Source organism: Erythrolamprus reginae, chromosome 5 (assembly GCF_031021105.1).
Source record: "Erythrolamprus reginae isolate rEryReg1 chromosome 5, rEryReg1.hap1, whole genome shotgun sequence".
NCBI classification, from domain to species: Eukaryota; Metazoa; Chordata; class Lepidosauria; order Squamata; family Dipsadidae; genus Erythrolamprus; species Erythrolamprus reginae.
Genome location: NC_091954.1, coordinates 77,180,586 through 77,194,014, shown reverse-complemented (window position 1 = coordinate 77,194,014; position 13,429 = coordinate 77,180,586). Strand labels below are relative to the sequence as shown.

General features: G+C 39.7%; 1 protein-coding gene across 1 annotated transcript in view; it reads left to right on the top strand.

The window, feature by feature from the left end:
• The window catches only part of GPC1 (glypican 1), a 253,882-nt gene that overhangs the window by 203,142 nt on the left and 37,311 nt on the right, over nt 1-13,429 (top strand). Inside the window, exon 3 of the mRNA XM_070753246.1 lies at nt 10,537-10,928. Coding sequence (XP_070609347.1) covers nt 10,537-10,928 — 392 coding nt within the window. The remainder of the gene's footprint in view (nt 1-10,536; nt 10,929-13,429) is intronic.

Here is a 13,429-nt window from a genome sequence, read left to right as displayed (position 1 = left end):
ACAACCAATATTTGGGTTCAAAATCTATTCCGGAAATAAGTGGCAACGGTGCACTTACCTCTCTACTTACAGTAGATTAAAGTGTGGATTAAACGAGTTGGTTAAATTTACTGAAATATTATTTGGGTGGAAGAAGTTCTGCAATGGTTAGAGATTTGGACCATTTGTTACTTGAAAACTGGGAAACTAGGAACCTGGGCTAATTAACGGGTCCCTTGAGAAGCTCCATCCTCTTTAACACAGTAATTCACAATTACTAAATTGGAATGGTATTCATTCCCAAAAGATCAACAATCACAATTTAACAGCATTATATGGAATTCAGAAAATATTATCTAGCAATAATCCGTGCAAACCCATTAGCAAAGAAATAAAAGCTCGGAATTTGGGTGAGAGGAGGAAGAGGAGGAGGAGAGTCATTGCTGAAAGGAAGAAGGTGAGATGAGGGGAATAAAAAAAAATCCAAAACTTTAAGGCATAAGAAAAAAAGAGAGACTCTTAGGCGGCGAGGAGGAGCATGTGCTTCCAATACACCCAGCGCGATGCTGCCTCCCATGCACTGCCTCCCATACACTGGCTGCTGCTGCTGCTACCTGCTGCCTCTTCCTTCCCATGCTGAAGGGCTCCCCTCTCCTCTCGCTTGCTCGCTTTGTAACTGGCACCTTTCCTTAGCTGTGGTGACTCTTCGGTTGCCCAGAGCAAAGGGGGCATTTCTTTTCTCTGGGCACTGGCAGAGGTTTATTCCCTCTCCAAGTGCCCAGAGAAAGGAAAATGCTTCATTCACTCTGGACTGCCAAAGCCTCCTTAAGCGCCACCAAAAGGCTCCTCTGGCACTCCAGATGGCAGGAATTAAAGTAGGAATGGCAGGAAACTGGCTGTGCCTTCATGCCGTTCTCAAATTTCCTGGGTTCTTAAGTAGAAAATGGTTCTCAAGTACAGGCAAAAAAATCTTAAACACCCAGTTCTTATCTACAAAAGTTCTTAAGTAGAGGTACCACTGTATTTGCATACAATTTTCTCAGATATAAATATACATACAGCCATGCACACATGATTTAAATTTCTATTTAAAGGTTTTTCCGCAGACCAGAGGGGGCATGGTTTTGCATGGTGCCTGCATTCCATGGTTCACTTGTTTGCTGACATGCTGCAGCCCCATGCCGGTCCATGGACTGGGGGTTGGGAACCCCTACATTAACTAATCCTAATTAGCTGATAGAAGAAAACTGATGGTAAAGAAAGGAAGGAGAAGGATCTGCAGAGCTGTAAATAACATACTTCAAAATATTTCAGAAGCAATATTTTTGGCTTCATACAAGCATCGGCAAAACATCTTTCTGTTATTCAACAGAGCAATATAGTTTTCAGGATTCTGTGCAGATATGAAATATATATATACTTTAAAGTATTAGCCCTCTAGCTAAGGTGTTCTGTCTTTTAAACCAGAGGTGACTCAGGTGGCATATACCATACTGGCTCAGGAATTCTGGGAGTTGACGTCCACAAGTCATAAAAAGGCCATAGTTCCCCACCCCTGCTTTAAAGTAACTATCATAGAAGAAGCCTTACTTAATGAATTTGAGCTGGTATTGCATAATATTTGATCCATTTCCACTCCTGTTTTCAAAGCATGGCTAATCTTCAACAGTTAACCTTTTGATAAATTCTTGTTTCATAATTAGACACCCTATAAGACAATTGTTTTGGAGAATGCTTATAACTTCCCAAACCTCACAATGTGTTCATCATCCAAAAGGTTTTTAGGACTCTTGTTCAAAGGCTATTTAAAAAGTAAATAAAGAATAATAATGCATATGTCAATTTTAAGAAGCACTCATCTTTCAGCAAGATGGTCTACTTTGAAAACTAACTTTTCTTCTGTACATATCATCTTCAGACACAATTTGCCTTCTGCAGATCTAATGCTTTAGTAACCTTGCTTTTAGAGGACTATAAATGCATTAGACTTAATATAGATTAAAATATACACTGCTCAAAAAAATAAAGGGAACACTTAAACCAAAGAGTATAACTTCAAGTAAATCAAACTTCTGTGAAATCAAACTGTCCATTTAGGAAGCAACACTAATTGACAGTAAATTTCACATGCTGTTATGCAAATGAAATATTCAATGAGAATATTTCATTCATTCAGATCTAGGATGTGTTATTTGAGTGTTCCCTTTATTTTTTGAGCAGTTTATAAGCTGCTTTGAACATATTCATTGCAATGTATTATTAAGTATTTATACTGACTTGTACATTATATTACGGTAATTCATTCTGCGACCAATCTTCCTTTTTTCATGAGAATTACTAAAAGAAGATTTTTATCCTACAATTGGGAGTCTAGTGTACTTTGAACCAGGCTCTTATTTTAGACTAATTGTGGACTGATTTTCATCAATACATTATTTTACAATTGTCTTCATAAGGCTACATCTCATATATTCAGTGAAACTGGACATACTACATGTGAATTCTGTAATCTCATTATTTGTAATAATATTTACATTCTTTCCAACCTAATAGAAGAGATCAGGCATTAATCTGTTATGACAAAGGCTGTGGTTCCTAAACTTTTCCCATATGATAAACAGAGGCTAATCTGAAACTAGTATGTATCAACTTGATTGTTAATGTCACATATTTCTCCCATGTTATTTCTTCTCTGGTTTTAAATTACAAGTATTATATTTTCTTGTTGTAATAACCTAGTTATTAGGACCTTAGAGACTCAATTAAAAGATTGGATGAGTTCTCTTAAATCAGAGAGATCGTTCTCACCTGTCAGAAACTATTGTAGATCTTGCATTAGTGAATATAGAACAGCTACTAATCTTTAAGACTAAATTACACATGAGAGTTACAGTTGAAGTATATGCATAAACTTGCCTTGTGATATAGTTATTTCAAGAGATATCTTATTCATCTAAAAGAAAGATTATGTCTTGTCCATTTACATATGTAGATTCTCCAAAATGGTTTTCTTGGGGCACTTACTGTACTTAAAGAGAGATCAATATATTGGAGAATGTTGAGTAGAATACCATAAGGATCTGTCCTGAGTCATATAAATTTCAATATTTTTGCATTGTAAGAAGTAATTCATTTATTTATTTATTAGATTTGTATTCCGCCCCTCTCCGTAGACTCGGGGCGGCTCACAGCATACAATAAGACAATTCACAACAAATCTAATAAATTTAAAAAACATTTAAAAAACCCATTATTAAACCAGTCATACACACAGTCACACCATACATAAATTATATAGGCCCAGGGGAGGGAGGTGGAATGCCTCAATTCCCCCATGCCTGACGGCAGAGGTGAGTTTTAAGGAGTTTACGGAAGGCAAGGAGGGTGGGGGCAGTTCTAATCTTCGGGGGGAGCTGGTTCCAGAGGGTCGGGGCCGCCACAGAGAAGGCTCTTCTCCTGGGTCCCGCCAAACAACATTGTTTAATCGACGGGACCCGGAGAAGGCCAACTCTGTGGGACCTAATCGGTCGCTAATTAATCTTCATTAATTAGAGAAATAGATCATTGAAATTTAACAGAGATAAATATAAAATTCTTCAAAAACATAAAAAATAGGTGGAGGTAGGATAAAATAGCTGACCTGGCAGTACTATCCTGGAATAGTAGTGTGATATAGCAGAGGAGGAAGTGGAGGCAGAATCAACAGATAAATGACTTCCAAAGCATATGAATAATACTGTAATAATATCTGATTCTCAGAAACTGCCTGAACAAGTCCCTGTAATTTTCATAGCAATTTTGTTTCAGAAGTGGCTTGCATTCATCAAATATCTGAAAGAATGCCACATAGAAATCAAAGACCCATTATCTATATTATTGCAAAGTCCAGGATACAAAATAATGGATAAAAGTTATTAGAAGGCAGACCAGAACCTATATCTTAATGATAAGAATAGCTAGATGGTGAAACCAGTTGCCCAGAGAGATGGTATTCCACTGGATTGAATCTATTCATAATACAGTGATACCTCGTCTTACAAACGCCTTGCCATGCAAACTTTTCGAGATACAAACCCGGGGTTTAAGATTTTTTTGCCTCTTCTTACAAACTATTTTCACCTTACAAACCCACCGCCGCCGCTGGGATGCCCCACCCCCGGACTTCCATTGCCAGCGAAGCCCCCGTTTTTGCGCTGCTGGGATTCCCCTGAGGCTCCCCTCCATGGGGAACCCCACCTCCGGACTTCCGTGTTTTTGTGATGCTGCAGGGGAATCCCAGCAGGGAAATCCCAGCAGTGCAAAAACATGCGCTTCGCTGGCAACGGAAGTCTGAAGGTGGGGTTTCCCAGGGACAGGAGCCTCAGGGTAATCCCAGCAGCACAAAAACAGGCGCTTCGGCTGGCAAAAGGGGTGAATTTTGGGCTTGCACGCATTAATCGCTTTTCCATTGATTCCTATGGAAAGCATTGTTTCGTCTTGCAAACTTTTCACCTTAAGAACCTCGTCCCGGAACCAATTAAGTTTGTAAGACAAGGTATCACTGTACTTTAATTTGGATTCCTGCAAAAAGAAAGGAGCTGGAATCAATGGCTTAAATGCATCTGTGGTATTACCTATCATCTCCATGGAACTGCATGCAATCTTCTTTCTTTCTTGGAGGGAAGACGGAGTGCGACAGGACATGAATGATGCAAATATCATCACACTGTATAACAACAAAGGTGACAGGGGCGACTATAACAACTACCGTGGCATCTCTCTTCTTAGTGTGGTAGGGAAGCTGCTTGACCGTGTCGTATTGAAGACGCTCCAGGTGCTTGCAGAGACAGTCTATCCAGAATCACAGTGTGGATTCTGAGCCAACAGATCCACTACCGATAATGGTATTTTCTCTTAGGCAGCTACAGGAGAAATGCAGGGAACAAAGACAGCCATTTTTGGTAGCATTCATAGATCTTACAAAAACTTTTGACCTGATTAGTAGATGGCCTTTATAAAGTCCTTCTCAGGATCAGATGTCCACCCCAGCTCCTCAACATCATCAGGTTCTTTCATGAGGAAATGAAGGGCACGGGATTTTTTTATGGCTTAACATCGGATTCTTTTGACATCTGAAATGGAGTGAAACAGGTCTGCGTCCTTGCGCCAACTCTATTTGGGATCTTTTTTGCTCTCATGTTTGCGGAACTGTAACAGAGGGAGTCTATCAAAGATGGGCTACAAGAATGGTGGAAGGTCTTAAGCATAAAACGTATCAGGAAAGACTTAATGAACTCAATCTGTATAGTCTGGAGGACAGAAGGAAAAGGGGGGACATGATCAAAACATTTAAACATGTCAAAGGGTTAAATAAGGTTCAGGAGGGGAGTGTTTTTAATAGGAAAGTGAACATAAGAACAAGGGGACACAATCTGAAGTTAGTTGGGGGAAAGATCAAAAGCAACATGAGAAAATATTATTTTACTGAAAGAGTAGTAGATCCTTGGAACAAAGTTCCAGCAGATGTGGTTGGTAAATCCACAGTAACTGAATTTAAACATGCCTGGGATAAACATATATCCATCTTAAGATAAAATACAAAAAATAGTATAAGGGCAGACTAGATGGATCATGAGGTCTTTTTCTGCCGTCAGTCTTCTATGTTTCTATGTTTCTATCACCAGACCAGATCACATAGAAAACTCTTTAGCCTCTCTAAATTGAAAGTAAAGTCTAAAATCTAGCTGAAATGTTTACGGGGTTTCCTCTTCACTGACGATGCTGCCAATACTGCTCCTTCTGCCAAAGACCTTCAATGACTCATTGGCTGTTTTAGCAAGGCCTCCCAAGATTTTGGATTAACAATCATCCTGAAAAAAATTCAAGTCATGGATCAAGGACATGTATTCATAATACAATCTTTGCACAAGAATTGGAGATCATCCATTGCCAACACTCTCTCTCTAGATACTGAGCTGAATAAACATATTGGTAAAGTGGCCACCACATTCTCTAGACTCACAGAGAGAGAGTATGGCTTTAATAAGAAGCTGACAGAACATACAAAGATCCAGGTTTACAGAGCCTGTGTCCTGAGCACCCTCTTGTATTGCAGTGAGTCTTGGACTTTTTATGCATGGCAAGAGAAAAAACTGAATACCTTCCATCTGTGCTGTCTCCAAAGTATCCTTGGCATCACTTGGCATGACAAAGTCTAGAATTTCTAGCATGTATACACTATTGAAACAGCGACTCTTCGCAGGCTTGGCCATATTGTGAGAATGGATGATAGGCAGATTCCGAAAGATCTCCTGTATGGTGAACTAGTGCAGGGAAAGTGACCCCGAGGGAGACCACAGCTGCAATATAAGGAGATCTGTAAGAGGGATTTAAAGGCCTTGGGAATTGTTGTGGTTAGCTCTGGCCCAGCTCCTGCCCCAATAAATGTGCAGGTGGATGTGGGGGAGACATCCACATGCCGCAGGCCTGTTTTGATCCCGATGGAATCTGCCGATGAAGCCTCCTCTGACCAAGGCAGCATGAGTGACAGGGAAGAGGGAAGTTTGGCAGATAGCCCAGGAGGAGATCAATCATCTGTATCATCTTTGGATTCTGAACAAGAATTAATGACACATCCACGCATGCGTAGAGTGATGGATAGGAGACAACAACTAAAGGATTATTACAAGAAAAAATGAGGCCACCTGTGTTTGGGTGGGGCTGCAGTAATTAGGGCTGCTGCTATAAATAGCAGCATGTGGGTTTGGAAGAATATCTGATCGGAGTTTGTCAGGAATCTTGTGTTGCTGGACTTTGTTGCTTTTTCACGCCTTTGAAACCAAAGAAGAGCAACGTGTGTGTGTGTGTGTCTCACTTTGTTGGAAGAAGAAGGGGCGTGAAGTTTCTTCACAGCTGCTAGCTAAGTACTTAATGACTGCTTAAGGGAAATTGTACAGACTACCCGGTTGTTTTGGGAAGAGTGCTCTTTGCAATACAAAAAGAGTGCTTTGTTTATTTTGAATTTTGTGATAAAGAGCATTGTTTTGAATTTTCAAACGTGTGTGTGTCTGAAATTTGTATCCTTGAATTTTCGGGAGGCTCCTATCAGAGAGCCCGGCAGAACAGGAATGGTCTTTAACAGCTGGGAAACCTTGACCTCTTATCATTCAGCTTCAAAGTTAAAGACGTAGCATGGCCTTCTCCATTTCAAGAAGACACTTGTTCAGCAGACCGAGGCAAAGAGGCAGTCCTGGAATCAGCAAAATCTGGGGACTGGGCAGGGGACGGAACGGATCCGCCCTGAATGTGGAAGAGATTCCCACTCTCAGATTGGCCTTTTTAACCACACTAGATGCTGCTCTAGGAACTCTTTCCGGAGCACAATATCATGGTCTTTTGAGACTGAAGGTTGCCAATGGTGATGATTACGATGGCAGCCAAGCAATCTGCTCATTTTAATGTATAACAGCATTAACATTTAAAAAACTAAAATATTTTCTCTTTTATATCATTTATTTATTGATTGATTGATTGATTGATTTGATTTGATTTGATTTGATTTGATTATTTGTATGCCGCCCCTCTCCGTAGACTCACAGCAATAATAAACAATATATAACAAATCTAACAATTTAAAAGAAACACTAAAAGCCCCATTATTAAAAGCAAACATACACACAAACATACCATACATAACTGTATAGGCCTGGAGGAGATGTTTCAATTCCCCCATGCCTGATGGCAAAGGTGGGTTTTAAGGAGTTTACAAAAGGCAAGGAGGGCGGGGGCAGTTCTAATCTCTGGGGGGAGCTGGTTCCAGAGGGTTGGGGCCACCACAGAGAAGGCTCTTCCCCTGGGTCCCACCAAACAGCATTGTTTAGTTGACGGGACCCGGAGAAGGCCAACTCTGTGGGACCTAATTGGTCACTGGGATTCGTGCGGTAGAAGGCGGTCCCGGAGATATTCTGGCCCGATGCCATGAAGGGCTTTATAGGTCATAACCAACACTTTGAATTGTGACTGGAAACTGATCGGCAACCAATGCAGACTGCGGAGTGTTGGTGTAACATGGGCATACCTAGGGAAGCCCATGATTGCTCTCGCAGCTGCATTCTGCACGATCTGAAGTTTCCGAACACTTTTCAAAGGTAGCCCCATGTAGAGAGCATTACAGTAGTCGAACCTCGAGGTCATGAGTGAATGTGAGCAGTGAGTCCCGGTCCAGATAGGGCCACAACTGGTGCACCAGGCGAACATGTGCAAACGTCCCCCTTGCCATAACTATGAATTGTTTACCACTTATAAATGATTTTAACTCTCATTGCAAAAACAATGAGATATACCATTTGTTCAAGAAGCAGTGCCTTTTGAGGGGCTACAATAACTTTTTGCTGATTTCTGGGCTTTTATTAAGTTTAAAGGCAAAAAACACTTCAGCCACCTCTTGAAATATTAATATTTCTTTCTCATAATTTGCATCTATAACTGCATATTCTTTGTTGTAGAAGTACTTGTACTTTGTAGTTGAAGTATGATTGATCAACTGCAATAGCCAAATTGTTCTGGCATCCCCAACAGACTTCGGGACCTCAGAGTGATATCTTTTAGGGTTAATAGAGTTCCTAGTTCTTTTTTTCTGTTTTACAGAGAATGCCTTGCACTAAAGTGTACTAGCATTACAGTATTTAATGACCTGCTATTGTTAGTATAATTATTCACAAATTATATCTAAAAGGAAATAATGTCCCAGCACTATGGAAAAATGCTTTGAAAAGATATAGTATTTGCTGTCTTAATAAATGTTAGATTGGTGGTAATGAACTAGCATGCTACCTGTCATGTTGTACCTTTTAAATCAAAAACGATTGGTAAGTTGTAAAATAATTTTCTAAATGTCTTCTTTTAATACCAAAAGCAATTATTGAAAGCTTTTATTCTTCATACATAGAACTACTAGATATATTTATTGTTGATATATTCTCTTAAATAAGACAGTAAACCTATGCACAGAGGCATGGGAAAGAACCTTTTAACATCTTTTAACCCTTTTGACCTTTTATCATATTGATTTACATAGTGATTGTCATTAATTAAGCAGTATGATCAAACCTAAATGTAATTGTTATCTGCCACTATTTCATTAAAATATGTTTGGGTATATTTCACATAACTTTTTGCCAAAATTTCATCAGTGCCTGATTTCCAAATATACAATAAATATGAATAAATATGAATATACAATAAATATGAATGTGTAGTGTTCATTACACATTCATGGGAATGTTGAAGAAGTATTATTCTGGGCATGAGATTTTTGGGATATTTATTGATTTGACTAGACTTGACTTGACTTGATTTTTATGTCGCCCTTCTCCTTAGACTCAGGGTGGCTTATAATATGTTAGCAATAGCACTTTTAAACACAGCCAGCATATCGCCCCCACAATCCGGGTCCTCATTTTACCCACCTCGGAAGGATGGAAGGCTGAGTCAACCTTGAGCCAGTGATAAAATTTGAACCGTTGACCTACAGATCTAAGTCAGCTTCAGTGGCCTGCAGTACAGCACTCTACCTGCTGCGCCACCCTGGCTCCTTAATTTCTGAATGTAAATCTTGTTTTGCATCTATGCAGTCAAACAGTACAATGCAGATCAGAGGTGGGTTCCTACCGATGCGATCTAGTGCACTGCTCCAGTAGTAGCCTACCGATAATGCAATTTTGGCGAAAGAGCTCCAGTGCTGTCGTTGCCGGTCCATGCGTGCCACCATCTTTTTTTCTAATTTTTGATGATATGAGCCAGGGTGGCGCAGCAGGTAGAGTGCTGTACTGCAGGCCACTGAAGCTGACTTGTAGATCTGAAGGTCAGCGGTTCAAATCTCATCACCGGCTCAAGGTTGACTCAGCCCTCCATCCTTCCGAGGTGCGTAAAATGAGGACCAGGATTGTGGGGACAATAGCCTAGCTCTGTTAAAAAAGTGCTATTGCTAACATGTTGTAAGCCGCCCTGAGTCTAAGGAGAAGGGAGGCATAAAAATCGAATAAATAAATAAATAAATAAATAAAATTTTGGCTTTATGAGCATGCACAGAAGTAAAATCATCCCTCTGTGCATGCGTGGAAGCAGAATTGCACGAAACATCACAATGCGCACGCCACACACCGGTAGGAAAAGGTAAGAGGATCCTGCCGCTGATGCAGATGATATGTTTTCATTTTCTATGCTTGAAGACATAGTTCCCTCTAAGCTGAGCAGTGAGCAATCGCTCACTTAAAAATCATCATCAACTCAGAGTTTTCCAAACCTGCCCAGAAGCCGAGAGGGAAATTTTATTATTATTTCTGTGCCGCCCAGTCCCGAAGGGACTGCCGCTCAGACACTATACTTTTCCGCTCACCCCCAAAAAAATTTAGAGAGGACACTGCAAGATACCAGCACACTTAACATACCATGTTTTTTCATTTCCTTTTAGCAATGGTACAATAAATTATTTTGAAAATGTCTTTCATTCAGGTTAGTTTCATTCCAGAAATTCCAGATTCTTCTAGTGACCTGTTTCTCCTACTTTTTTGATTTCAGGTTACTTCCAGGATTTGTTAAACAAGTCAGAGAAGGCCCTTTATGACACCTTTCCTGGTATGTACGGAGACCTTTATCTCCAGAACGTAAAGCTTTTCAAAGACTTGTATAGTGAACTGCGACATTATTATCGAGGTCCCAACATCAACTTAGAAGAAGCCCTCAATGAATTTTGGACTCACCTGCTAGAGCGGCTCTTCAAGTTGATGAATCCCCAGTACCAGCTTCCGGATGAATATATGGACTGCATAGTGAAGCACTCGGAACAACATAAGCCTTTTGGAGAGATTCCAAGGGACCTGAAGCTCAAGGCAACAAGGGCCTTTATTGCAGTCCGTTCCTTTGTGCAGGGACTTGGTGTGGGCAGCGATGTTGTCAGAAAGGTCTCCCAGGTAGGTCAGCTTAAATTACTGAGAATTTTTACAGTATCTGTTTACTCTGGGAAATATATTTACTGTTGTATTGGACAAGGCATACACATTCATTGATTAGTGCCTTTGCTGCTTTGCATAAATGGAAACTGCAGTTTAATGTTTCCAAATGTAAAATAATGCACTTGGAGAAAAGGAACTCTCAATCTGAGTATTGCATTGGCAGTTCTGTGTTAGCAAAAACTTCAGAAGAGAAGGATTTAGTGATTTCTGACAGTCTCAAAATGGGTGAGCAGTGTGGTCGGGCAATAGGAAAAGCAAGTAGGATGCCTGGCTGCATAGCTAGAGGTATAACAAGCAGGAAGAGGGAGATTGTGATCCCCTTATATAGAGCGCTGGTGAGACCACATTTGGAATACTGTGTTCAGTTCTGGAGACCTCACCTACAAAAAGATATTGACAAAATTGAATGGGTCCAAAGACGGGGGCTACAAGAATGGTGGAAAGTCTTAAGCATAAAACGTATCAGGAAAGACTTAATGAACTCAATCTGTATAGTCTGGAGGACAGAAGGGAAAGGGAGGACATGATCGAAACATTTAAATATGTTAAAGGGTTAAGTAAGGATCAGGAGGGAAGTGTTTTTAATAGGAAAGTGAACACAAGAACAAGGGGACACAATATGAAGTTAGTTGGGGGAAAGATCAAAAGCAATGTGAGAAAATATTATTTCACTGAAAGAGTAGTAGATCCTTGGAACAAACTTCCAGCAGACATGGTTGGTAAATCCATAGTAACTGAATTTAAACATGCCTGGGATAAACATATATCCATCCTAAGATAAAATACAGAAAATAGTATAAGGGCAGACTAGATGGACCATGAGGTCTTTTTCTGCCGTCAGTCTTCTATGTTTCTATGTTTCTACCTTAAGCTGATAGCTCCTTTCAGATTTATGAGTGGTACTCCTGAAGTTTTGTCATAGCAGGATCCATCTTGCAATTCAGTAAAGAAGTGGGACTCTTTTCTTTTTGAATGTTAAATTTCTGGGATGTACCTTTTTTCTTTGGTATATTACATCAGATCAATATACTGTAGTGTCTGGTGTACTGTGGGGGGAAAAACACAACAGTGACTACCAAAATTAAATACACTAGGAGGGTATGGCTGGGTGCCATCTGCATATTGAAACCTGGGAGCTACCCAAAGTCATTTATTTGCATGTTAGGTAATCATGCTGAATAGTCAAATACCTTCAATAACTCACAAGGATAGAATATAGTTAGAATTAAAATTTATTTGCATTTGTGGCTAGTTTTCATTGAATTCTAGATAACCTCGTAGTCATTGAGTTTAAAAACTGCATTGCATTAGAACTATTTCATTGCAGCATTGCTGCCACTTTCATATTACTGGTTTTCCAAAGTCATGGTTTTTCTATCAAAAGCTACAGTAAGGTGAAATGGAGATGTTTCGGATCCTATCATAAAGTATTTCCAGAGAATTATAAAAAGTTAAATCATAATAGCTTCAATATTACTCAAAATATTAAGGAAACTAAATATTTGTAGATTTGCTCTAAAATATGTCCATCATCTTTTATTATATTATAAAATGCACATGTGGAGAGAAAGAATGTGCAGGTTAGTACAATGAAACACTGAGAAGGCATTCAGAGATTATTGTTATTTTACCTTCTAATGGAAAGTTGCATGTTTTTTCAACACAAATGGACTGTAAAATACACAATGTCTTCAGAGTTCATAAAGGAAAACAAATAACTTGACTACCCAAATGTTTTATGTATCAGTATGGTATTATAAATAATTTGAAAGTGACTGAGCCTTTATGCATAGCAGCAGCATTGGACTTTTGGGCCATCAACTAGATTGAACACAGAGAAGAACATAGGCTGTATAAGAAAGTGGCACAATTCATATAAAAATGTAAAGTCTTCTTGTTTTCCTTTTGGGTATTCAATATGTCTCAGGTTTAAAATAATATTCAATTTGGGCCTGAAAATGTGAACTAGCTAGTTTAACCAGTCTATCTTCATTTCCCCTTTCTTGGGTGCCCTTAATTCAGAAATGTTTGGTTCATAAGTAGAGATTAAGTTGTGCTTTCCAGGACAGGTGACTTTTAAATACATATTTATTTCCTGATTGGTGGTATGTGAATCTGTGGTATGTGAACCAGCGTTATTTTGCAAAGTAAAGTTTTGCATTTACAATTTGCAAAGAAAGGAGCATAAGCATATTTGGAATCAAACAACTGGCTGCACTTTTCATCATGCTTGCTAAATATTTCCGGGACCGCCTTCTGCCATATGAATCCCAGTGACCGGTTAGGTCCCACAGAGTTGGCCTTCTCCGGGTCCCATCGACGAAACAATGTCGTCTGGCGGGACCCAGGGGAAGAGCCTTCTCTGGGGTGGCCCTGACCCTCTGGAATTAACTCCTCCTAGAGATTAGGACTGCCCCCACCCTCCTTGCCTTTCGCAATCTCCTTAAAACTCACCTCTG